This window comes from Branchiostoma belcheri, unplaced genomic scaffold (genome assembly GCF_001625305.1).
Source record: "Branchiostoma belcheri isolate BF01 breed outbred unplaced genomic scaffold, Haploidv18h27 scaffold21, whole genome shotgun sequence".
In the NCBI taxonomy this organism is placed as follows: domain Eukaryota; kingdom Metazoa; phylum Chordata; class Leptocardii; order Amphioxiformes; family Branchiostomatidae; genus Branchiostoma; species Branchiostoma belcheri.
Window position 1 is genome coordinate 1905516 of NW_017803602.1, and position 27141 is coordinate 1932656.

The 27141-nt window shown below is 40.1% G+C and overlaps 1 protein-coding gene across 1 annotated transcript in view; it reads right to left on the reverse strand.

The window, feature by feature from the left end:
* Positions 1-288: 288 nt before the first annotated feature.
* Positions 289-27141, reverse strand: part of LOC109469794 — a 33870-nt gene continuing 7017 nt past the window's right edge. The window contains exons 4-52 of the mRNA XM_019768458.1: positions 25345-25455; positions 25043-25187; positions 23908-24053; positions 23628-23765; positions 23198-23375; positions 22937-23079; positions 22557-22667; positions 22218-22292; positions 21634-21645; positions 21211-21352; positions 20945-21087; positions 19794-19913; positions 19220-19397; positions 18698-18840; positions 18250-18360; positions 17627-17777; positions 17064-17209; positions 16643-16768; positions 15339-15492; positions 14787-14935; positions 14346-14456; positions 13935-14083; positions 13436-13589; positions 13143-13253; positions 12774-12967; positions 12430-12525; positions 12080-12188; positions 11480-11656; positions 10920-11050; positions 10489-10653; positions 10186-10343; positions 9921-10053; positions 9520-9622; positions 9249-9359; positions 8905-9039; positions 8468-8545; positions 7876-8030; positions 7283-7465; positions 6864-7003; positions 6146-6284; positions 5772-5908; positions 5264-5429; positions 4592-4723; positions 3980-4155; positions 3614-3719; positions 3028-3183; positions 2343-2485; positions 1850-2035; positions 289-1580 (exon numbers count right to left, since the gene is read on the reverse strand). Of these exons, the coding sequence (XP_019624017.1) occupies positions 1499-1580; positions 1850-2035; positions 2343-2485; positions 3028-3183; positions 3614-3719; positions 3980-4155; positions 4592-4723; positions 5264-5429; positions 5772-5908; positions 6146-6284; positions 6864-7003; positions 7283-7465; positions 7876-8030; positions 8468-8545; positions 8905-9039; positions 9249-9359; positions 9520-9622; positions 9921-10053; positions 10186-10343; positions 10489-10653; positions 10920-11050; positions 11480-11656; positions 12080-12188; positions 12430-12525; positions 12774-12967; positions 13143-13253; positions 13436-13589; positions 13935-14083; positions 14346-14456; positions 14787-14935; positions 15339-15492; positions 16643-16768; positions 17064-17209; positions 17627-17777; positions 18250-18360; positions 18698-18840; positions 19220-19397; positions 19794-19913; positions 20945-21087; positions 21211-21352; positions 21634-21645; positions 22218-22292; positions 22557-22667; positions 22937-23079; positions 23198-23375; positions 23628-23765; positions 23908-24053; positions 25043-25187; positions 25345-25455 (6638 nt within the window). The 3' untranslated portion in view covers positions 289-1498. The remainder of the gene's footprint in view (positions 1581-1849; positions 2036-2342; positions 2486-3027; positions 3184-3613; positions 3720-3979; positions 4156-4591; positions 4724-5263; positions 5430-5771; positions 5909-6145; positions 6285-6863; positions 7004-7282; positions 7466-7875; positions 8031-8467; positions 8546-8904; positions 9040-9248; positions 9360-9519; positions 9623-9920; positions 10054-10185; positions 10344-10488; positions 10654-10919; positions 11051-11479; positions 11657-12079; positions 12189-12429; positions 12526-12773; positions 12968-13142; positions 13254-13435; positions 13590-13934; positions 14084-14345; positions 14457-14786; positions 14936-15338; positions 15493-16642; positions 16769-17063; positions 17210-17626; positions 17778-18249; positions 18361-18697; positions 18841-19219; positions 19398-19793; positions 19914-20944; positions 21088-21210; positions 21353-21633; positions 21646-22217; positions 22293-22556; positions 22668-22936; positions 23080-23197; positions 23376-23627; positions 23766-23907; positions 24054-25042; positions 25188-25344; positions 25456-27141) is intronic.

Genomic DNA, 27141 nt, shown 5'->3' on the forward strand with positions numbered 1-27141 from the left:
AAGTGCATCTTTGCATTTTACAAGTAGGAACTAAAGTGCCCCCTATCAGTACTGCTTCCAGCCGCCGAAGTCCGCCCGATAGAACAATATCGGTCTTTCAGAAATGCGACCATTTAAAACCAATGTTATATACAATGTTTAAGGCATTTCGAAAAAAATAATAATAAACAAAAAAACGAGATAAATAAATTTTCTTTGCATTTTGCTATGATAATGAGTCCAGAATACAATGGTGTATAACTGTTGTGCCATGCCATTCAAAACGAAGTAAAACAATGTCATCAAAACTTCTAACTCCTCAGCCTTTATTGAATGCTGAGACAGCAAAAGTGCAGAGTGAGGCCATAGTCACCACTAAATACCCCCTTAATGACAGTTATTCTCAAGCAATATCCCCAAATTAGCAGTCGTACGCATCTTCAGAATAAAACAAATACTAGCAAGGTGTAACACGGTGTCAAGAAAGGGTTTCTCGTAAAACTACTAAGTATACAATGTTGCTTACAAGAAACCATGAGAAGTGACAGAATGAAATAAAACAAGCATTTGATAACTCAAAAGCCCAACCAGTATACAATCATAAAACTTTGGGAGGGTCAAGAACTCCACCTACAAATAAAAGATTAACAACCTATAGCTAGCAACTAATACTAGTAGAAAGTATTGCACCAAAAATACAACACAGCAGCCTTACCAACTTCCCTCATAACAGTAGGATTTAATTAAGAATAAAAGCAGCTAATGCGATTGTTATTGGCTTGAATGCTTGTGTTCAGCATATGATTTTGAAAGTGCTTTTTTGCAGTTCTCTCAAATGCAAATCCTTTGCTTTTAGTTATCAGTTGATGTGTACATGCTTGTATTTCTTAATTATGAAAAAAATCTGTTGTGTTTAATATGTAACTTAACCAATACATTCTGCACCAGAAAAAGTATTAAACAAAATAGAAACAATCACCTTCAAATCAAACCAATCTTCTAAAACAATATCTTACATGAACTTTACTGTCCACAACCCACAGTTGTTCCATGTAAAATGTGATGAGCAAAATTGAACACTGACTGATTCACCCTTGTGGTGATTAACAAAATAGAGAATTTCTACTGTAGAGGGTTATGATTTTAGTTCAAATTACATTACTTTTCTCACGATATCATTCACTCTCCTAGCTGTAGGTCACGTACATAAGTATGAGCCATACCAATTAAGGAACTTCAAGGTAATAAGCTGTCAGAAACATTTATATAATGACATGAAACTCCCTCCAACAGTTAACTGTGGTACTATAACTGTAACATCAATTTCATTTTTCGTCTAATGAAACAAACAAGACAACCAGCTTTAGATCTGACAAACATCATAGATTTGATAGAAATATTTTGAATTCTAGCTCACAGTGATGCACAGAATATGTAGAGAATTATGTCTATGTTTGTAAGGAGTTTTGTCACTATGATGATCCATGCAAATTTAATTGTTGTTTTCAGTCAAGTTGGATCAAATACTACAGGTATTATAGGTAACATCCTTGCGGTCCTGGTTGTTCACAAAATCCACCACCACTCCTTTGAAGTCGTCACTGCAGAAGAAGTAGAGGTATCCAAGATTAAAAACAAGCTTTTAAAAGGATAAAGTGTACTCTTATCAGAGAGTGGCATTCAATGACTCAGAGGCACTTCAGATTTTGCATTTACCATATGAGAAAAAAAAGGTTCTGAAAGTTTCTGGCAGGCATTAAAATCTAAAAAGAATTTAACTCTATCTAACTTTGAATTGTTATTCGTCTTACAATAAAAGGGGCCGTGGGTAAACTTGAGTCGGCCCATGTTTGACATGTACAATACTTACTAGGAGGCCACAAGTTGTTTGATGCAGCCCATGAAGTGGTCATTGTTTTCAACCAGCCAGGCGTTTCCTGGGGTGAGTTGTTCCATGTCAGGAGCGAGGCCCCCTAGCAGCAGCTCTGGGGTCTCCAGGACCTCATCCTCCATGGTGCTGCCTCTCTCCGGGATGTCATCCACAGACATGGTCAGGCTGGGGAGTGGGAGACTAGTATTAGTGCACATGCTATTTCCTAGTTTAAGTAATAGGAAAGTCAGATAAAGTACATGGTAATCAACTCCTTGAAATAACTTTATGCAATATTTTTAGGTTTTGGCAATGATATATTGCATGATATATCAATAGTATTTCGGTGCTTACCTGTGAAATTGGTGAGCATTTTTGGAATGTGCAACTCCATGGATTAAGCTATTATAATTATAGCATTATGATAACAAGTCTAATTAATCCCGTACAACCCAGGGATGAATTGACTTTATAATAATCAGATGTTACTCACGCCCTGCCAACTTTAGCGACTCGCACATAGTGCTCCTGCCCATCATTGTACTGCTTCTGGCTCACAACACGATGTGCACCACGGTTTGGATCTCCAAAAATGGCAAAGATGATGTTTCCTCTGTGCATTGAGACAGCCCAGGACTGACAACAAAATAAGGAATGCATCATGTTAGCTTCTTGAATTTTCTTGAAAATCCCCTGGCAAGAAAATATTTCTTAACATAAGAAAATAAGAAAAATAAGAGAAAAAAAATTTTGGTAAGTGTAATTAGCAAAATTTGTAAGAATCACATAGTCCCTGAGCTTAGGATCAGAGCTTAGGATCAGAGGATCAGATAATAGAAATTATTTGCTCTGATGCATTATATCATATCTATGCACATTATAGGCATTGTAACAACAACCACTGAATATATTAACATCCAATTACTTATTGTACTATTAGAAGCTATTATATCCAGCAAAGAAATTACAATGACAACAGAGCAATATCAGAATATACTGATCGAAATTCACAAATAAAACATGTTATCAGTATTTCTAAGCTTTGTTTTGTTCAGGTACTGCTCTAACAAACACCAAATGATTCAAAAGAGATAATGCTTTTCCAAAAATGTCTAAAATGTCACCAACTGAAGACATTCTTCAGTCAGTCAGCAATGTTTGGTGCCATCATCACTTACTTTCTTCTGCCCATTTCCTTTTCCGTACAGCATCAGGCCATTGGGGCTGGTGGTTTGGAAGGCAAACGTGGCCACAAAGTTTTGGTACGTCTCCTTCCTCACCCACTCCATCTTCAGGAAACTTGTTTGTGCATTTGAAAACTGAAGTTCGTGGACCTGAAAAGTCAAATTCATGTGTACAATTGTGTGTCAATTGGCCATTCTGTAATCAAATCATCAACCAGTAATCTACCATGAACTTAGATCATTATGATCATGGTTTTTTACATGGTTGATGTATTGTTGAATTTAAAAAGTTTTACTATGACATGATCTGCCCTCTCTTAGATATCTATTCAATCATTGAGTTTTACCACATTTGTGGAAGGATCACTGAGTCAGACATAACAGGTGACCATCATCACCTTTTCGAGATGTGTACCTGGAGGCCAGATTGTCCGGTTTGAACCACATACATTTGTACACCAGGATGGACTCTTTGCTGTCCGTATGTGCTCAATGGGTAGTCTAGTGCTCTAGTAACGCTCCTCATGTCTTAGAATCTTCTAATATAAGGCTGACATGTGTTTACTAGTATTGCACCCACCAGTGCAGGACATCCTCCGATGACCCCTCCTGTCACCTCGATCTGCTTGTCCTGTCTCTGCACCTGCAGGTTCTTCACACAACCCTCGTAGAAGTTCTTGGATAACCTGGACAGATGTGAGGAACATTCGTTTGAAAATTCTGCCTATACACTATATAAATATTCACACATTGAACTGTGTTGATTAGAAAAGAACAAATCATTCAATATTAGACATTAGACATTCAAAAAAATAATTTCTGCTTATTTTTTTTGCTTACTAGACTGTAATTAGTACATGTAGTTCCTTAGATGGTCTGACCATGTCAAATTGTACAAGATAATTTCCATAGTTTGCATTTGTGCCTTATTATAGAAGGTACATACTCTTCTGGCCAAAGGTTATCCGGCAGCCCGCCCATGTACACCTGGTTGGTGATCTCCCGAGATCCTCCCGGGACGTTCATCCTCACACACTTCCGATCTCGGCCAACAAAAAGTAACAGGCCACGGGCGCTCCCAAATTCTTTTGCACATAACCTGGTGTTGGACTGCAGCATGACCTGGGTTTGACACATCAATTACAATCAGAATTATTGCTGCTGTAATAATCCCTGATGTGATCCATTTTATCACGATCAATCGCATCTATTTCTGTCTGATTGGTCAAGACAGAGGTGAAATGAACTGGTTAATCTCATAAGTCGATTACAGCAGCTGTGAACTATAGACAGTGTCTTAACTGCATATGTCACTATGATTGTTCATATTAATATGCAAAACATGTTAATTCTATTCAAAATGATTTCACTCAAACTACATGAATCTACTATTATATAATAATTATAACTTCAAATTTCAGAAAGATACAAAATTGGAATTCCTTTCATAAAGTTATTTATGGTACTATAATGTATGCTAGACAAGTATTCAATTAATTGAATGAATGAATAAATGTTTATTATTGTGTATGGTGAATAAGTAAGTAAGAATTCTTACATTGATGAATTCTTGTTTCATCAGGTCCTTCAGACTATCCTGACTCTGCACAACGATCGGTGTGGTGCCATCACCCAACTTCACCGTGGCCACAACTTTGCTTTTGATCAACTCAACAGAAATAAAGTAGGACTGTAAAAGAAAGTCATAATGTATCAATTGAAAGTCATAATGTATCATGATGCAGATTAATTTTTGTGTTTACTTTTGTGTGAATTGAGATACCATTTAACATATTAAAATACAGTTACTAATAGGTAAATTTTAGAATAATTGCTCCAAAATTTGACAAGGTCACTAATGCCATCTTGATGCTTGTCATGAAAAACACATTCCATTTTATTTAGTAATGTGAAATATCAAATTTCATATTATCATATAATAACTACCTGGAGCATGTTTCACAGTTGATAATTTTAGATTGTTGTCTTGATCTTGAAGGTATAAAGTTTATGAGAATCATTCAGACAAAAAGAACTACTAGTATTCACCCAGCTATATAATGATAGTGGACATTAAAGCATCTGATTCAGTTTCACAAGGAAGTGATTGTCATGAATGTTCCCAGTGGCATAAGCAGGTTAAAGTTAAAGATGGAAATATTGTGAGGGGTTGCAATCATCATATTTTGGGATGATGGCATAAAAAAGAAAAAGGAAAATGGTGCCTGACCTTGTCACCAATGAAGAAGATGAGTCCCTGATCACTTGCTGGTTTAACGTAGACCTGGATTCTTTTCTCGGTCCCGAAGATGTCAAAAGGTTTTGTCGGGTCTGGTTTGGTGTAACCGTATGTTCCACCATTGAAGTAAAATCCATTGAATGTGGTTGTCACTCCCCTGAAATTAGATGTCAGTCAGTCACTCTACATAATATTGTGCAAACCTGACTATTGTGCAGGGTAAAACTAATATAAATATGTATTGTCTTCTCAAAATATTGAAGGCACTGTCAGTCCAAATAAACTTGAGCTTATCAATGATTTTTAGGAGAAGTGGCATTGGCCTGTGATCATGTCTAGCCAAAATTAAGAAAATAATATACTACTTAACAGACTCAACGGACTAGACATGTTCAGGTCTAAACCTGATTCCCTGAAACTGAAGTAGATGTGGACCTGAACGTTCCACAGCAGTACTAACCAGTGGTTGATACTATTAACTCTGCTGTGTGAAGCTCACCTTTCCCTGTCAGGGGGAATGCCTGGGGACAGCATGCCTGCAGCTGCTCGGAAGTTCCAGAGACTGAGTGGAGTTTCTCCAAACTTCAGCTCATCAATGTTTCCAGTGAAACTGTTTCCCTGCAGACTTGCATGGAGCTGGAAAGAAGGAGACGCATTAATCGCAAACAACTCAGTTGATGCTGGAGTGGTCTGGATTGGCTCTGTAAGATGAACTTTGATTAGTAACTCAAATTGTTCAGAAAACATCAGATGAGCAAAGCATCTCAAATTTAGTATTAATTTGCTTTTGTTGTGTACAAAGAAATCTCAAATTGCTTGTTGACATTCATGATAATGCTTTGGATTTTGCAGATGGAGGTAAAGTTTACTCACACTGGATCCAGCAGGCACTCCTCCCATGTACAGCCCTGACCCTGCTGGCAGGTCTAACAGGATGAAGTTGGAGCCGTCTGTTCCACCTGTCGTCTCTTCCCTGTCTGCTGACACTGTCACCTCCATCCGGTTAGCAACTCTGATAGTTCAACAAAACACAGGTACACTTAGTACAGACAATGAGCTTTCAACACACTCCTTGGTAGAGACAGCATCTTAAAGTCATTGGACATTTTCAAAGACACCAGGGCTGTACTGGTGACCACCTCTGCAGAAGACCACTTAGCCATTGTGGCTATTTTTCAGTGATCTTTAGATTTTTTCCACTTATTGACCCAAGCATTAAAAGCCCCTCCAGTCCAGTTCCTTGAGTTTTTCCTATTATCATATGAAGCTATGTACATTGCAGCTGACGTGTATAATTGAACTGTTCTGAACATATTGTGTCTTTTTTGTGACCAGGGTAAAATTCATTATTTTGCAGCAAGCTTGAACAGGTATTATATTGCTTTTGTATTTGTAATCACCCAGCAGATTCTAACATCATTTGGGGACTGTTACAGTAACATTTTCTGACTGGCAGGCCCATCTTCTCTGAGGCAGCCATCCACCCCAAAATCTATAGATGGCTGTTAGAGACAATGATCAGTTACAGCCCAACATCTGCTTAAAGATGGACACTTTTTTACCCACAGGTTGAACGTGACCTTGACCTGACCTTTCCACATTGATCCAGCTCCAGCTGTTCATGGACACTGCACCCCTGGAGATGACAGAGAACGGACTGGCACTGCTGAGTTTGGTGGATGCACGAACCCTGCCACCAATCAGCTCCAGTGCAAAAAAGCCTCCATTTGCCTGAGAATAATAAGGGGAAATCATATTCATTGAAAGTTAGATCATCTTCAACAAATTGGGCGGATTTAGTTAATTTCATCAAACAATTATAATCATTATTTTGTAGTGTTATTTCAATAACTATTTACTTATACTCAATGGCAAGATTCTATATAATGACATATTAATTAACATAATGGCATATCTCTCTTTACCAGTCTTTATCTTACTAACAGTCCTTCTAAAACTTGCATTGCACTTTCAATGCCCTTATAACCCTGCAAAGTAAGTGTTCCTTACATTTGTAGGGTCTCCCATGAAGAGGATGGTTCCATCTTGCTGTGTGGGTTTGATCTCCATGGACAGTGTGAAGTAGTTCTTGTGGCTGGCCAGTCGCTGTAGGACAGCAGGCTGGTTCAGTTGTACAGCGGTTCCACCTCCAGCACCACTGGATCGCCTGCCAAAGTTCATCGGGATCCCGATCTGAAAGGTTAACAGTCAAACACTCGGGTGTTTTTATGATTTTTCTCTTCACATTGCAGACACATACGACTGACTTCAAAAATTGGCAGCAAAATTTGTAATTTTTTCACCACATGATTACAACTATAAGTTGTCTAAACATGGAATAATTACCTACCAGACTACAAAATCCTTGAGACATGTGCTATAATTATAATATTGCAGCAGCTGTACATTTATTATATTGCCTTGACATAATGTATCACTGCCAGTGACAGATGCAAGTTACCCCTAAATAGGCTTTGCTTTGACCCTCTATTGTTCCCATGTTTAAGCGGTAATTATTAGTCTCAAGTGAATACATGGGAAATTGGGACCAGGTGAGGAGTGACCATCATTTTGCACTGGAAATAAAGCAGACTGTCTCTGACCTCGTCGACCTTTTCCCTGGCCTTCTTGATCATCTCCTGGATGGCGCGGACACTCCCAGCTACCTGGTTGAAGGTGGTGCTGGAGGACATGAACCTGGCACTCAGCTCAGCACGCAGACTCGACACCTGCTGCAGACTGGCCCTGACGGTGTTCACTGGGGGAACATGGAGATGTTGTGGATGGCTTACACCAATGCAGAGTAAACTTCATGACCATCTAACTGTTTATCATTAAAATTCATCTGCGTTGGTACATGCAGTCATATGTTGAAGTTAAAACTTTTGGTCCAACACAAGACATTGTTCTCACCTAGAGCTTTGAAGTGTGACCCCAAAACAGGGTTAAAGCTATCTGCTAAACAATATGATCACTCAACAGCGATGGGGGCCGACATTGTTTACAGGATACCTTTGACCCAGTGTTGATGTCACACTTCAGAGAAGCCATGTGACAAGTCTTGCTGGGTAAGTCTATTGAAAAAGACTAGAGCTCTAGGTGAGCTCGCTTGTGTTGGAACAAAAGTTTTAACTTTACTATAGATATCTAACTGTCTGTTGATATTGTGTAGAAAAAGTATGAACTGAATCTCACAGTTTGCCTGGACACCACCGAGATCGCCTGTTCCCCCTCCACCACTGCTGACTCCAACAGCATTCTCCATCTCTTGCACTGCAGCAACAATGATATATTATATCATGTTCAAGTAACAGTCGTAAGTAACAAAAAAAATGAATGCTACACAATGATGAATCTGCTCTAAATGAGCACTGGGACTGTACAACTTTTGTAGCAGCTCTTAAAATGGTTTATACAGTTTGACGCTTGAAGAACTACACATTTTTTTGAAATCTTTATGATATAATATAATTCATAGATATATTATATTTAAATATGACTCGGTGATATATTGTTACAGTAACTTAGATACATTATCATCAAACAGAGAACTGCTGCCAGAGTGACTGGCATGCACGAATTCAAAGCAAAAATTATTCTGGTTGCCATGAAAGAGGAGACTGGCCACTCACGACTCTTAAGGTTCCCACGCAGGTTGCTGTCCTCGGCATACTTGCCAGAAATGATGTCATTCACTGTGCCTTCTGTTCGTGTGGCTCGGTTGGCTGCTTTCTCTATCTTTGCCTGATCCACAGATTCGGTAAGAACTGGCAGTAGAGAAAGATTGAGAAAATAACAAGAAAACTTAGAGCCATCATCTCAGCATACTCACATGTACCTGAAACGCAGTGCAAATATGCGGAACGCCCTGAACGTGGGTGTCATTGAATATAACTGAAATTAAAAGTTCATACTGTATGTATCATCATGTAAGTTTCAGTTGGAGGTAAAAGGAAGGCTGAATGATGTAACTTACCCAGAGTGTTGAGTTGGCTGGTGATGCCATTAAGTAGATCTTTGCCCCTGTTCAGCCCGTTCTGAACGGCATCTGTAGCCTGGCGTCCAGCCTCCAGTCTGGGCTTAAGTTCTGACACAAACAGAAAAGCTTAGAAAGTTCATCTGTATGTGCTCATGATTAACATAGCAAATTAACGTCAACAAGCTGTTTGAACCCCAGTGCAGAGTCTTCATTTCAATTTTGGAAACCCAAAACATATATATATTAAGCAATTGCTCAAATTCCTTACCATTGTCTACCATGTTCTTCTGATCGTTTGCCTGATTCTGATTGTCTTCACTCTTCCGTTTGGAATTCCGTGCCTCCACCACAAAGTTTCCATCATCAACAATCTGGAAAAAGTAACATGATAGAAACAGTAGAAACTTGAAACATGAAAGAAAACATGAATAAATACTCATTTGCAGCCATACAAAACTCTGCAAATCCACATTGACATTGCTGTTCAATCAACAAATTCTCCTATTTTTCGTACAAGATATAATATAGCCAATCAACAGAAAATGCACCCATCTCTGCAGACAAGAATCAAAATGAAGGCATTTCAGCACCATGGAGCCATCATGACCCTCCCATAATGAAAGACTTAGTCCTCAGTACTTGTCGAATCACAAGTTGAGACATGCTCACATTTTTGGCATCATTAGCTGCCCTCCTGGCAGCATTGGCGGCAGCCTCGGCGTCGTTGATCTTATTAGCTACGCTTGTGTAGGCGTCAATCACTTCCACAGCCTTCTTGGAATCCCCACCACTGTCCTTCAGTCTACAAGCAAAGAGAAATATTAGCTGTCAGAAAGCTACCCAGATACTAGGTCAAATGCCAAAGTTTGTAACATTGTAAACCAACTTTGCAGAATGATTAAAATGTCAGAGAATGTCAGGAGTGCAGACTAACTTTTCGATGTCCTTGGCTCTTTTCTCCAGATTCTCAGCATGCTCCTCTGCCTCCTTGACCTTGTCTTCCAGTGTTGTGATATCCCCAAGCTCATTCACCTTGTTCTGGATGGCAATCTTAGCAGCTGTCAGCTGCACATTCTTGTTCTCCAGGGCTTGCTGAAAAAGCAGGAAAATAGTGTATTATTAGTGTTTTGAAATCTAAACATTGTAGAAATGAGAAATGAAATGCGAAGTTCTAATATAGAGTCAAAGTCGAACACTTACACCACATAATGGTGTAAGAAAAGAGTAATTAGTTCACCTGAATAGACCTTCCCATGTCCCGGACAGTCTTGGCATCATCGCGGGTGGCCTTCGCATTGTTAATGACATCTTTTAGCTCGTTGTGCTTCACATCCACATCATTCATCAGCTGCTTGTCTGGACGGTCTGCGTTGGCACGGTTCAAATTGTCTGCTTGCGTGGTCTGTAAAACATTACAAAAGAAAATCAATTTTTATATATGACATGTATGCCAAAATGATTTTGATATTATTTTCAAAAGAACACCAACGGTTGATCAACACTGATTATCCCATCTGCCCTTTTGAATTGTCCAGCCCTATTTTGTCCTTTTACACTGATAACTGATCTGTAGAACCTTTGACAGATAAACTGTGTGTCTAAAACAGTCTTGACTTACTATACCACATATGTCATAGGTCAAGGCTTGTAGGTCAGAAGCACACTGACCTTTTCTTTTGCCTGGTCAATAGCCTGTGCAAGATCATCCAGACCCTGAGTAAACTTCCGCAGCTCAGCCTCAATCTTGACAAAACTTCCTGTGGAGCTCTGCTTCAGCCAATCATCTACCTCTGTAGACACTGGAACAAAATATCAGGTTACAGAACAGGATTGTGAATGGATGGCAAAGATGGCTGGGTATGTCGTTCAGTTTATACTGGAACACACCTATTACAAGCTAAATTAGTTTATGTTTCAAAAACAGACATTGTTAATGAGCTCAACATGGAATAACTGTATCATGTTGTACATATAAAACTTTTTCCATCTAACAACAACAGTTTCAGCACCATAGTTAGGAACAGACAGCTAATGCTGAGTGAGTCATTTTCATCATCTCATTTCAACACAAATCCCTGAGATAACAAACTCATGCTGGATACTTTGGATGATAGCTGTTCATAGCTCTTAAACACTGACAGTATGAAATACTGCTCTCTTTTACATGCATTGATGCATTACTGGTTCTTTTGATTTATAAAAATGTCTTCGAAGGCAAGATGTCTTACATTTATCTGCTTCTGTTTTCTCATTAGTTGCTGCCTCCTTGCTGGGTTTGAAGTTGATGTTGTCTGTTTTCCGTTGTTGCATTTCCTGCAGGATTTCTCGTGCCTCTCGCAGCTGTTCCTGTAGGTCTGCAACATTGACATTCCCAGTCTTCTCTTCCAGGGCAGCCTTTATCTCATCTGAAAAAGACACATAAAAAATTGATGCTAAAGATGAAATCTAAAGCTAGGAAGCCTATGATGAAAACACTGGAGGTAATGTACTAAAAGGTACTCTTATCATGAAGTGATACATGTCAGTCTACAATTCTTCATCTGCTTTATTGGTAAAGTAAGCTTTTTAATTTCCATTACAGCACTATGTCACCTCTCAAAATTCCTTTAGGTACCCCAAGACTGCCACATTAAAAAAAAGACATTACCAAGACATTCTTAATAAGAATGTCTTTAACAGCTGGCTATTGGAAGTGTGTATACTTGGGATTACTGATGTAACGGTTGCATTGGTAGAGTTCTTCAAAATCATTTTATCTTTAATGTGGCAGTCTTAGGGAAAGTGAAGGAATTATATGTCAAGAGTTGAAGTTATTCCTATGGCCTTACCCATCTTCTGTTTCAGTGCGTCCATCTGCCTCTCCAGTTCCTCAGCCCTGTTCTTGGTGGTGTCTGCGTTGTTGTCCACAGACTCACCATTGTTCTTTACACGCTCAGCCTGGAGAAGGCACAGCTCTCTTCAATTTTTCTCCAAGTAAGACTCACTATATACTCAGCATGAGTAAATCTTATATATTACAAAATACAATGACAAAATTTGGTAAGAAAAAGATGATGTATTGCAATATGTATAAATTATGTATTTTAGATGCATGTTTTTCAAAGATAAGATTGACAGAATAGCTTGCAAAATGCAAATTAAAAGTGAACCTCAATAAAAGTGAAACTCATCTACCCACCTTACGGATGAGGGGCGTGGCATCCTGTTCATCAGCCTGCTTGATTGCATCTCTGAGTTTGTCCATATCAGGGGATGACCATGACTTGATCTGGTCCTATGGCAGAAAAAATGCAGAAATTTATTGTTATTTATCACCCTTAAGATGTGTGTTTGAAACTTGTTTACCTTTGCTCAGAAGGTTATGTTTTACTAGTTACTCATTTAAAGCAGCCTTTTAAAATAGCTGAGCATGTTGATGCAATGGCATTTGCAAAATTTTACAAGTCATGAGAGCATACATACTACAGTACATGTAGGCTTTCTGCAATACATTGTAAATGTATGATATTTCTATTTCCTTACTTTCAAGTCATTGATACGTTGTGCCAGCTGCTCCAGCCGCTCCTTAGCATTCCCAGGAGCCACGACCGGGCCCTCTCCAGGCCGGATCTTCCCCATCTCCTCCTGTATGTCTGCCAGCATGGCGTCCAGAAGTTTGGTCAGCAGGTCACAGTCTTCCTCCGCAAGGCCATTGGTGCAGTCCAGAATATCTGGCGCTGGGAATTAATTTATAAGATATAAGAGGAGAACTGGCTTAGTAAATGATTGTTGAAGAACAGGACTATAAAAAAAAATGGCATCCAAATGCAAGATGTTACTTTCATACAATGGGGAAAAGTAACATTAAACATGTATGGTGAGTTTGAGTGTATAAGAAAAACTGATACATACCACAGGCATTCTCATCACTGTTGTCCCCACAGTTGTTCACTCCGTCACACTTGAGCCAGAAGGGAACACACAGATCATTTCCACAGGTGAACTGGTTGATGGTGTTGCAGTCTGGGGAAACGTACATTGTCAGATCAATGTTACAGTGCCATGCAGTATTTGTGCAGCAGTACACTGTAGCCAGGGTCTCTTACTTATTTGCTTTCTCCCTACCTTATAACCAAAATTGATCCTTAACGTCTCAATAATGTCTGGAAAAGTTTACTTTCAAATTAGCCAGTTTAGGTACTTACCACTGTCTTCATTCCTGAAGATACAGAAGACATCATACTTAGAGTTGTGCATCTGACTGCCAAAGTGCTGGATTCCTTTAGTGTTCTCCCCTCCCTTACACTGGGCCCGGGGGAAGTGGATGGGGAATCCCACTGTTCCATCTTGAAGCCAACCCTGCAAAGGGGAGTTCATTTTTACCATGATATAACGTTGCTCTGAATCAGACTGATAACAGAGCATGATGGTATTACTGGACAGGTATGGTTTCAGGTACTGAAGCAATGAACTTAGTGTTCATGTACTTCAGTCAGCTAAAGAAATAACTAAACAGCCTTCCAAAAATATGATAACAATTCAATTAGTTGGAGTAAGATATTATATTATTAGTTCTCTTTTTTTTTAGTTCAGATTCTCTATGAGCACTGAGATCAACAGTCATCACATATAGAATCATGACCTGTTTTGAGACTCAACATTTAGGTCACAATAAGAGTAGGTTTTTGCTTGAGCAGGGCCTACCAAACGACAAATGTCCATTCCCTGGTCCCAGGCGTGGAGTAGATCTTCCCACTGAGCCACGCGAGCGTCAAACTTGTTACACTCTGCTGCTGCTGCCCTGAAGGTCAGGTTATACTGGCCCTGGGACCCCGGTAACAGGAAGGTAGACCCTGCAAACAGCACAGAAAAACAAGAAATCAGAAGTTTTATATGCCTGGAAAACAGCAATCCTATGTGACTTTATCCTGCTGGCTCCCTGCCAGATTCTAAGACCTTTGGGAGGACCCTCCCATTCTTCACTGCATGCTGTAAACTCTGACAGACAGACAGACAACCCATATGCACTCAGCCACCCAAAACAATACTTCTGTACACATAAAAATCAGACAACTTTGAAGAGTTGGTTGTTTAGAGATGAAAGGTAACACCTACTGCAGTGGTCTTCATCACTGTTGTCTCCACAGTTGTTGACACCATTACAGAGAGCCCAGCGGGGCACACACAACCCATTGTCACAGGGGAACTGTTTGTATGCTTCACAGTCTGAAAGTAAGCACACACAATGTTAATACATTACTTACATGTACTTGAAATTGTTGCTTCTTCACAGACATTTGATAGTAGTAATACCAGATCTAGAGCATTACACGCTTTTCTATCAGACAGGTTTGAACACCAAAGACAAAACAAATAGCTAACTTAAAAAGTTTCAAATTTAAGTTAAAGTTTACATTTAACATCCTTGTACCATGTTTGATTTTCTGAGGTTTTCACAATATTCACTAGCAATAAAATTCAACCTCTCTACAAGCTTCCATAAACTTTATCATCAGATTGTGCTTAAGAAAAAAAGACTCTATGAATGGACTGTACCAAGCTTGTTGCTGTTGATAGGGGTGCACCAGATGTCATGTTTCTCAGAGAACTCGATGCTGCCCCCGTGAACCACGCCCACATCAGGGCAGTTCTCCCTGGCAGTGTGGATGGGATGGGCTACTGTAGCATCGTTCATCCAGCCAAGACTGGAAGGTAAAACAGTTTACTGTAAATTCCTTTATTTTTGGAGGGATTTACATGTAAGTCTACTTACAGTATAGCACAAGTGTCAGCTCTTAAAATAAAAAAGAAACACATTTCCAAAGGAATATCAAAACAACTTGGTGAGACATGTTAGTCATCAATACATAAGATACACAAGTGAAGTTAATATCATTAGAGTTCATCTGTGTTGGTGAGCTCTAGGTGCAAACATTCTCTCTTTAAACATGTGAAGTTAATGTCTTCCTCAGTGTGCACTGCCAGTGTCCTGATTCTCTAGTGACTAACACTGATGCTGCAAAAAATGATATACTAGTAAATGGAAAAATACAGTAACAATATCCACACCAGTGAGGACATGTTAGTACCCTGAGACAGCAGACTTACCGGCAGATATCTAGACCCTCCACAAATGTGTCCCTGAGCTCCTCCCAGGCGGCCACCCTGGCGTTGTACTTGGCGCAGGCCTCGGGAGCGTCCAGGAACGTGACGGACTGTTCTCCCTCCTCGCCTTCAACCAGGAACACCATCTGTTCTCCACCTGTGGGAGGAAACTGTTGTGTGAGAAACCATTTCACATTGTATTAGATACTAACTTGGTTACCCTAAAATCTGTCATCGCGTACTATTAAAAACTGAAGACTTATGTGGAAGTACACTTTGAGGTATTTACTTCCTGAACAAATGGAAATGTTAACAACAAAGTTGTCTTTATTAGTTCCAAAATCTTACATGCAGGCACCTGTAAACAACAGCTTGACAAGAGAAGAAGTGTTAATGGTAACTTACTGTATGCAAAGGTGCAATGTGTGTAAAACAATTATGTTAATGAATGTAATACTATATTAGCCTTAAAACATGTAACAGTGCAGGCAACGATGTTTCTTTTTTCTCCTTTATTCACCTATTCACTAATTTTTTTTGTTCTTTGCTTCGGGCCAAAAAAAACATTCAGATACAAATATTTAATAAAATATACAGAGCAGATAAAAAATGGACTATCACCCTCAAGACATACGAAATTGTGCAGGAGGAAAGACCAGCTGGCAGCATTATATCATTATTAAGAAGTTTGGATAACCAACACTACAATAAGCTTGAGGTTATCTCAGCATTATAATCACAGGTTTTGTCTGATGCCTTACCTCTTCTGCGAGCCTGATCTGCACTTTTAACCCCTGCATGCCATCACCATACCAACACCACAAACCACCACAAACCACAACAGCACACGTGCACAAGAAACACAGAAAATAAAAAAAAAACAGTTAACATAAAACATCAAATGATGATCTCACCACAAGCCACTAAACAGTAAAGCAGCATGAAAAAAAACAGAAAATAAAAATTAAAGTTAAATATAACATAAAATAAGCACAAACCACACGTGCAACAGAAAACCAATACCAGAAAAGAAAAGGGTGCAAATGCTGACTTAATATCATATACAAGCAAGTGTCCTATCCATCACCAAAATGTTCTCTATTCCATTAACAACTAATTTTGAATACAAAATAAAGAAAATGCTGTGTAGATGTCATACATTGTGCTTAAATCACTGACAAAATGAAGAGTTTCAAGTTGGAGGGGTTTAAATAGAATAAGGAGGATTTCATATTATTGTGGTAATCAAGTAGCAGCATTGTATTTCTTCTGGTATTCTAATTATCTCCCAAATGTGTTGTACGTACTTTCACTAGTACTTCCATCACAGTTCTCATCACTGTTGTCCCCACAGTTGTCTACACCGTCACATCGTAGCCAGTCTGGGATACACAGTCCATTCCCACAGCTGAACTGGTCCACCCTGGAGCAGTCTACAAACACAGATGTATTACACACAGAGGGCTCAATCTTGCACAGCCACTATAATATCAATAATAAAAAGACAGAATGATAGGAACACCACAGGCAATTGGCCACGATTTTCTGACACAAGACATCACATTTACAATATCACATGATGTTAGAATGAAAAGGAATACCTGATGCAGACAAAAAGGATGCAAAATTTGAATGGCTACTTACAGCCCTTGCACTAGACACAATTTTGAAAGTAGATCATAGTTGCAATCTTGTTTTACCAAAACAGGTAAGAAGTTGTGAGCCTACCCCAGCCTTCCTCCACAGGCTGGCACCAGATGTCGAACACCATGCTGTACTCATGCTGGCCGTAGTGGATCAGTCCGGGGTCACCACAGTTCTCACGAGACGTGTGGATCGGGTGCACTGTGGTCGCGTCTGACAACCAACCCATCCTGGAAATGAGGAAGTTTTAGAGTGTGACAATGCAATAAATTATATTTTCATACTGGCTGAACTAAATCAGACCAATCTAACATGGTTAATCACTGGCCAATTCCTTGCGATAAATTATGATTTTCATTATCAATAGTTAATGTATATTCAAGTAATAAATTATGCTTTTTATTATTAATAGTTTATGTACATTCAAGTAATATCAATGTACATGACTAATCCAGGACATTGTCATTGTTGGAAGAAAAATTCCAAACATCTATGAAAGTTCCTAAGTCCCAAAGCTGATGTCATTCAGTTCATTATGACATGTAGCCAAGTTCACAATGTATAATAAATTTTACATGTTTAGTAGAGATAATATGGCACCATACCCATATATCTGACTAAATTGACTAAGGAAAAAGTGACAATACCTGCAGATATCCATTCCAAGCTGCCAGGTGTTGTACATGTCTTCCCATGATGCAACTCGTGCCCCGACCTTGGCGCAGGCTTGCTCTGCCATCCAGAAGGTCACCTGACCTGACACGTCATTCTCCTTCCCAGGGTACAGAAACACGTGTCCTGGACAAGAGAATCAGTCTCTTTTTATCAGTTGTAGAATTCAAGCATTTCTTCCAACACATATATGATACTTCCATGATATGAAAACATTATGTTCTTGTTTTGTTTAAAGGAAGAGACTGTCAGGAAGTAAGCTGCCAACTCTGTGTTAAATCTAACAGATGGATGATGAACAATGGTTAATTTTCTAAACAAAGTTGTTCTGGCAATTGTGCTAGTCTAAGAATGCCAGCTTTGCTTTCACAGGGTGTTCTGAGACTTAATAACTCTACAATAACATTTAACAGGTTATGGCCGGTAAGTAACCACCAGCTCATCAGCACCAAGGACAAACTGTAACTGTTCTTGGTGCTGATAATGTGGTTGTCATGAGGTCAAGATTTCCTTACTTCAATACTTGTGCTTCCATGATGCATGTGATATCTAATTCTAGATGTCATCTCAGAGGTCAGACACTAAAGATGTGACTCACCACAGTTGCTCTCGTCACTGTTGTCTCCACAGTTGTTGATGCCGTCACACCTGGCCCACTCAGGGATGCACAGACCCGTGCCACATCCAAACTGGTTAACATGGTCACAGGCTGAAAATGGTTGATTCACAGCACAGTCATTATGGAGGTTTTGTTTTCAGCGTGATTGTTTGTTTGTTTACTTGTGTGTCCACAGTTATTTGAATATTGCAGATTCATCATTTTGCTGATGTTGGCCTCCTCAACCCAAAGAAAAAGAAGAGTTAATGGAACTAAAGGAGAAATGGTTAAACATGCAAAACAAGTCCAGAAGAAAGAACGAGAGAAAGATGAAGGCAATAGAAAATGCTTGACAATGTACAACAGAGGGTTTGGCTATATAATAAAGTCAAGGCCAACAACCCTAAAGGATGATGTCTTAGATGTTTGAAGGACTTTCCTCACGTACCGACGACAGACTTAGGTTTGCACCACACGTGGAACTCCTCAAACACGTCCACGTCACCCCTCTGGTTCAGACCCATCTCTGTGCACCCCTCACGAGGGAAGTGGACGGCGTGGGCAACACTTTTGTCATTCAGCCAGCCGTGACTTGTTGGGGAGGAAAAAAGATGCAGACTGAAGAAAATAAGTTTCACTTGTTTTCATTGATACAAATAATCTACAATTACATGTGTATATAATAGAGTGGCATGATTGTTTTAGGTCAGTTTGCAAACCATAAGTAACTTTTATGGATGGATGACTGAGAATGTGCATCTTTCCACAAAATTTCTTCTCTGCAGACTATACTGTCAACAGAAAGAAGTTAGGATTGAGTTAAATCATGCCTTCCTGGCCTGGTATACTCTACCCTTGCATGACAGTTAACTTAAGATCATTTCTGGCACTATTTTCAGGAAAAAGATAAAGAGCACAATCAAGATCTATCTGTCCTTGAAATTTTTCATTAACCATGACAACATCACACCTGCAGATGTCCAGGCCTGCCTCCCAGGCATCCCTCAGGTCGTTCAAGGATGCAACTTTGGCATCAAACTCTGCACACTTGGTCTCTGCCTGAGTGAAGTCATACATGTCCTTGTCCATACGGGCATCAAACACCCTGTTTCCCTCATACAGGAAGACATGGCTGCTCTTCACTGAGGCTGGAAAAATACAGGGTTATGAGGGAGAATACAGTAATTGTACTGCCTCTGGAAACCTGCAAGTTTCTATATGTTCTGCACCAGATAGTCACTTAAACGCATAGTTGCATCCAGTCTTTCTTCAGGGTTCTGAGCTGTGCCTAATGCATCTTGAGAGTTCCCTAAAGCTTTATTGCTGTGACAAGAGGACCTAGTCTTCTGTGCTTGCGGTCTTGGATTTAACAAGGGCGAACTCCAAACATGAGTTTTACATTAAGCAGGCGATCACCATCTTCCCTTATACTGGCATTGCTTAAACTTCTAGTTTGAAAACTTCTGATGACATTATGAGTGAGAAAAAGAAGACTGACCCTCCACATAGAATTAGACATTCGACCAAATGTACAAACAACTCACCTGTCTGTCCGTCACACTTCTCGTCACTGCCGTCCCCACAGTTGTCGATACCGTCACATTTCAAGGTAGGCGGGACACACAGTCCATTGTCACAGGTATCCTGCATGATGTCACTACAAGCTGCAGTAAAAGAAAGGAAGGCAGGCTTTACCTCTTCTGGTGGAGCATACAATAAAGTACTACTAACAGCGAGCAGATTATTATTGGAATGAGCAGAGCACTTTGGACTAATGCCTCTGACCATTTACAGCTTAGAGGTACATATCCAATATTTTGTCAAAAACTTCTCTGTTACATAGCGGATCATAATGACCCCCAGTGGGGGTCTTCACGCTTCGTTAAAAATGGAAAAATCTCAATATTTTAGACAAAATCTTGAGATCTTATGAGACAATATTGAGATTTTTTATGACAATCTCCAGATCTTTCAGAAAATCTTAAGATGAAAAGAAAAGGTCTCAAGATCTTTCCAAATGTTTTCAAAGTATTTTGAGATTTTTCCATAGCATCTCGAGATGCTTTAAGAAATATCAAGATTTTTAAAGCAATCTTGAAATGCTTTGGAAAAATCTCAAGATACTTTGAAAACATTTGGAAAGATCTTGAGACCTTTTGTTTTCATCTCAAGATTTTCTGAAAGATCTGGAGATTGTCATGAACAATCTCAAGATTGTCTTATAAGATCTCAAGATTTCGTCTAAAATATTGAGATCTTTAGAATGAATCTTGAGATTTTTCCATTTTTAACGAAGCGTGAAGACCCCCGCTGGGGGTCATTATGATCCGCTATGTAACAGAGAAGTTTGTGACAAAAGATTGGACATGTACCTCTAAGCTGTAAATAGTCAGAGGCATTAGTCCAAAGTGCTCTGCTCATTCCAATAATAATCTGCTCAGTGTTTACTACTAAAAACTGCACTGCTCCCTCTGGCAGAACTGACAAAAATTGCAGTCACACAATTGACAAGCCAAAAACAATATACTTTACACACCTTTGCTTGTTAGGCCCCACTGAAGGTTCTTATAGAGATTATCTAGAAAGTCCCTTTTGTATCCAGTTGTAAACCAAAGTATCCAGTTGTTTGGTCAAGGTCCTAATAATTATCATTCACAAACAGAAAGACGGTTCAGACATCCCAATTGCAACTTACAGAATGTCTCCTTCTTAGGCTGGCACCAGACATAGAACTTCTCTGAGTATTCGCGGGAACCCTCGTGATTGATGTCAGAGCCACAGTTTGCACGACTGGTGTGAACCGGATGGGCAACAGTCCCGTCTGCCAGCCAGCCCATCCTGGAACATGACATCAAGAAGTAGTTTGAATCGTAACAGTTGTAAATTACTTGTTTTATACTCCTTAATTTATTGCTGACTTTGTGTATGCATTGCTTTCAAATTGTCAAACGAAATGCTCACATGCAGATGTCCAGGCCCTTAAGCCAGGTGTCCCTCAGGTCCTCCCAGCTGGCCACACGCGCACCGATAGCTGAGCAGGTGGCTTCTGCCTGGTCAAAGGTCACAGCTGGACTACCGCGGGCAGGATATAGGAACACATTGCCTGGAGGGCGGGGGAGGGAGTTAGATGGCAACATTTGATGTAGGAAAGGACTTATGTGTGACTTTTCCATCTCCTTCAGCTCTGGGAAAGTCTGGAATATTTTGCATCAACAAGTTTGATAAAAAGATAAATGATTATTTTGATGTAGTCCAAAAGCATGTCATTGGGAAGCTGAACCTGAGTTTACTGACACTGGCCAGTCAAGGCAATTACAGTACTGGTTGGCCATTAAAGATAGAGACTGAGCAAATATAAGACAAAGAGCAATCCTCTAAACTCACCTGTGGACCCTACTTCATGTAGCAGCAGCAGCAGCAGCAGTGCAGCATGGACAGGGCAAATTTGAAAATATTGCAGGAAGGCAAAAAAGCAAAGTAAGCAGAGCTCAGCAGTGTTTGCACTACAAACTAAGAGCTTGATCAGTAAGGATAAATGTGGGTGGAAGTGTGTCATGATTTTTTAAAAAATCAACATTTCCATTTACTCCACACAAAAACAATCCTTCCAAATCTGCTTCTAATGCAATTTCTACAGCACAAATAAAATTGGCATAATGTATTCTATGACATGCAATAATTATATTATTATGTTAACTATAACAGATAAAATTAATAAATGTACTAGAAGCTGCATGGTACAGAAGAAAAGCTTGTTTACTTGCAGTTTCTTATTTCTACTTTGACAGTTTTAAATAGAGATACTTGAAGAATAAACATTTCTGCAAGATTTAGCTTTGACAACAATCCTCTTTTCTAAGTTGGAATGCTTGTATATATTCGAAATACAACCTGCGAATGATGTTGTTTGATCAGACAATATCATGTACATGTATGATGCATGATGATGATGATGACCATGTACCCACCAGCTGAGTCATCAATGGAATCCCGTAACCCTTTGACAGCATCCTCTTTATGCACAGCTAACCCCAGCATGCCTACTGACCAGCAGGAGATGAAACAAGCAAACAATGCAAAACTTGTGGCAAAGATTCAAGCTTTAGCAAGTCAAGTAGCTTTTAAATAAAAAGTAACATGCCAGCAGCTGAAGCTTTGAAGCAAAATGGCCATGCTCACAGAACACATAGTAGATGAAGTTATGACAATGATGCTGTTATCTGAGATGGAGCAAGTAAACTGGGCACTGAAGTTTGTTGTTTGTTCAAAAATGTTTCCCAAACCTTTGAAGAATTTTGGTTCCTTACCACAGTGCTGCTCATCACTGTTGTCCCCACAGTTGTTGACTCCATCACAGTTGGCCCAGTGTGGGACACACAGGCCATTAGAGCAGCTGAACTGGTCCACACCTTTGCAATCTGGAAGACAACATTTCTTATGGCAACTTTCATTTATCAAGAAGTTCATAGAGCAACAGGAATGTCCAGCACATGTAATCACAGACCTCTCAGTTTTGAATTATAGAATATGCATGATATTATGTGGTTGAGTCTTGAATATTCTGGTTTTGATTGTGCTGTGACAGTCAACATTCGGGCACTGACTATATGATAAAATATTGGTTATTGTCCAATTGAGTGTTTAGAACGTTATAACAGTCTTTGTAAACGAATTTGTATTTACTCACCATAGTCCTTTGAAGTCTTACACCAGACATTGTGCTTCTGAGTGTACTCGTGGCTCCCCTCATGATTCACACCTACTTCCTCACAGTTCTCTCGGGCAGTGTGGATGGGGTGGGCGATGGTTCCATCCAACAGCCAGCCGTTCCTGCAAAAATAAGTTTTACACAATGTTTTCTTTTGAACCAGGAAAGTGCATGGTTGTGGAAGGCTACATTTTGTCAGAAAGGCTCACCACTTTGGGTGGTGTGTGAAAAACAGCTTACCTGCAGAGGTCCAGCCCAGCCTTCCACGAGTCCCGGAGCTCTTCCCATGCTGCAATCTGCATGCCCATCTGCAGACATCTGCCCGCAGCCTGCAGGAAGGTGATGGTGTCTCCACCCTGCTCGTCTGACACCAGAACCACCTTACTGACACTGTCATCAGGAGCCTGCCGGTCTGAGGCTGAGGAAGGATATATCATTTATCGTTAAATATATATAATTATACATACTGACAGCAACATCTTCCACAAGGATCTTCACATCTGAGGCTTGAGAAGGCTTGATTACTGATAACTACTAAAACATCATCATTTTACTGGAGGAAACAAAACATTTAACAGCATTCAAAAGATCATGTAACAGCACATTGAGAGGAGAAAGACAAAATTATTCCTAACAGAAACAAAGGCGAAGACTAATATATTCTTCTTACTAGGTTTGCCAGCTATCTTGCCACAGCGGTCTGGCAGCTCATCGCTGAAGTCTCCACAGTTGTCCACCCCGTCACACATGGCCCACTTAGGAACACAGTTCAGGTTGTTACAGGTGTACTGGGAAACAGACTCACAGGCTGGGGGTAGGGCAGAAGTGATAATCCATGAAGTTAGCATTTATTAGTACCAAATTGTTGAGTTCTACAAAAAAATAATGCGAAATACTGTATAAACTCTATAATGAAAAAGAAAAAAATAATTTTCTAAGTTCTGACATACCAAAGTTGTTGCTGAGTGCCTTGCACCAGGCGTCGTGCTTGGTGTTCCACATCACGTTTGCATCATGGCTGACTCCAACAACACCACAGTCCTCCCGCTCCGTGTGAATGGGACGGGCAGTAGCACCATCTTGGAGCCATCCAGACCTGGAAAATTTGATTCACAATTACATATAATGGATTAACAAGTCAAGGAGTCACTTGACTACACTGTTTACATAACACTCAGCCTGGACCAGCCATGGGATGAGATGAAAAACTAAAAGTAAAGTGTATAATTATGGGTTCACCACACCACGAAGTGGTGGTGAACCCATATTGCTTTTTCTGATGTTTCTTCTCCTCCTCCTCCTCCTCCTCCTCCTCCTCCTGCCATTTTTAAATGGATTCAGCTTCTTCATTTTAGGGCCTAAGGTCCTGAAATTTGGTATGGAGGTACAGTGGGCAAATACCCCTAGGCGTTTTTTAAATTTTTGTGATACAGGCTTTTAGAATGGTTTTATTTGAGTTTTTTGGCTGTGTTATAGCAAATGTATTACTGTGTTAGTGTGCCGTGTTTACCACGTCTGGGCATGAGTCATCACAATGGAATGCAGGGCATCAACCAATAGGCATGCAGCTTTCCTCTATACTTCTTGCTGATTGGCTGTTGGGATTTAACTTGATTAACACCTGCACAGAGCATTTCCACCTGCACAGAGCATTTCTTGCTGATTGGCTGTTGGGATTTAACTTGATTAACACCTGCACAGAGCATTTCCATACTGACAGTATGTCTTTATTCAAGTGTTTTGGTAGGTATTTCAAGCTATTCTGCTCCAGCATTGGAATGCGGGGCATGAACGTTTTTTTATTTATTTTGAAAATCAACAGTTTGCATTATGCAATTAAAAATCCTAACCAATAAAGTAGGGAATAGCTATCCAACTGTTGTTTTAGTTGTATGTTACTTCATATTATAGTTATATCAATGTAAATCATTGTTTTCCCTTGTGTTTCTCATTCTTTCCCTGCCATGTCGTAAAATGTGGTGAACCCATCGCTGTATTTGCTCCAAAGCAAATATTGGCCTTTCTAGTTGAACATAAATTTGACAATGAGAAAGTATATTTTATTTTATTAAATGTATAACCTACCTGCAGATATCCAGTCCCTTGGCCCACTGTTCCGTTAGATCCTGCCACCTGGCCAGACGAGCTCCAACAGCCTCACAACTCTTTGCAGCACTCCAGAAGTTGACAGCAGAGTCTGCCGACATGGCAGGGTACAGGAACACTCCGCCTATATGGTACCAAGGAAAGTCAACACCAGCAAATTGAATTTGGATGACGCCTTGTTTGGTCTACCCTAACGTTAAAAAAAGAAGTTACAAGAAAAGCTGAAAAATTGAACTGCTGTTCGGCTGATTTAGAAGTGTTGTTTATGTTCCTTTTCGTACCACATTGTTGTTCGTCAGTGTTGTCGCCACAGTTGTTGACGCCGTCACACCTCGCAAAGTGAGGAACACACAGGCCGTTTCCGCACGAGAACTGATCGATGGTTTCACATTCTGCAAAGAAACAGCAATAACTCCAGTGGTTAAGAAGAGTTACTATTGTGAAACGTTAACATATCTAACTTCTCCGCAGACCTCGGCATCCACATCATGGCGACTCTAATTAGCGATGTATCATTTGCGACTTCTAGCAGTGAAGAAAATACTGCAGCAATCAATGTAGCCATAGGGGCAAATGGGAGCTGCAGTTCTCTAATGGATTACTAGAGGTCTCTTTTTATCTATGCGTGTTGTTCGTGCCAGGTGTAATTCAGTCGTTCTATAATAGAGATCGCTTTTTGATCGCTGAATGAGTGCAAATTACAAGGATGATGGGTCAAAAGAAATTGCAGTGCTGCTGACGTTAAAGCGCGTTTCAAGTCTAGAGAAAAGTTTCACATATTGGGTAGGGAGGGACAGAAACCGTCCGTGCAGAACGTCGATACGGGACTGGGGTTAGTCCTGATAACAGTTTGTTTATTACTAGTACGTGGCCGATGAGCATCGCGTTATACCCAAGAATAATGCGGTATCCAAGGAACTGACACACAACTAACAAGAAATTCAGACCGTCCCAAACATCTGACTAAGCACTTCTGATATCCACCTGTTCCGGTTCGCGTCACGCCTTAATTTACTGCGCACCAGAAGTGGATAATGGTGATGTCCTGCCGAACAGGTAATACTTCCCCAGGAGGCGCCAGGTCTCTCATTATCCTCCTACCTCACATTCCGCAGGACAATGGGGAAATCTTACATAAAGGTCCCTCCATCTGCGACGATTTTTCACGATATTCCAAAAATCTATAAACTTCTAAATTTTCAGCAATCCATAGTACTACAGCCAGTGAGTAAGCCCTTTATATGCAGTGAATGTTGTCGTTTTGTTTATTTATTTGTTTACTTTTGTGCTGATAACGAAACAAGTATAGATTTTACAGTTATCTAGTGGAAACATTTCCGTAAGCTACAAAATACACCCATAAATGTCCAGCCGATAACACTAAAAAAAGCAAAGGCAAATTAGCTCATGCTCAGTCATTCCGACTGTTAACCCTTATTCTGGACAGGTCTTAACAAATACTGTCATTAAAGTCTTCGCTCCAGGCTCTCTGTAATCTCAAGAATGTGCAGAAGACATTTTCACCCAAAGGTACAATCAAAAAGGCGCCATTTGTTGGAACCGGACTGATGGATGGAAATCATCCATCAATTTATTGTCCTTTGCTGGTTGTTGGTTGGTTTGATCGTTTCTTGGACATTGGTCTATTGTTATATTGTCTTCTAAATGAAATTGGTGGAAATGATTTTCTTTTGTTTCACCTTGTGAACCTTGCTTTGAAAATCGCTTTTGACCCTGCATAAGTCTGAAAACGTGTTCCGTCTTGTTGTTACACATAGAAGAAGAAACGAGGACTCACGAGTCTTCCTGTCCACGACGCACCAGACGTCGAACTTCTCGCTCCACTGGTGGCTGCTGAGGCGGGTGACGCCCCTGTCCGTACATCCGCGGCGGGAGAAGTGTGTGGGTTGGGCCACCGTCCCGTCATTCAACCAGCCGTGTCTGCGGAACGGGCAGGAACAGGTAGCAGAGAGAGGGGGAGAGAGAGAAGAGAGAGAGAAGAGAAGAGAGAGAGAGAAGAGAAGAGAGAGAGAAGCTTTATTGACCGCACAAAAAGTGCCGTAGCAACCATGTTGAGG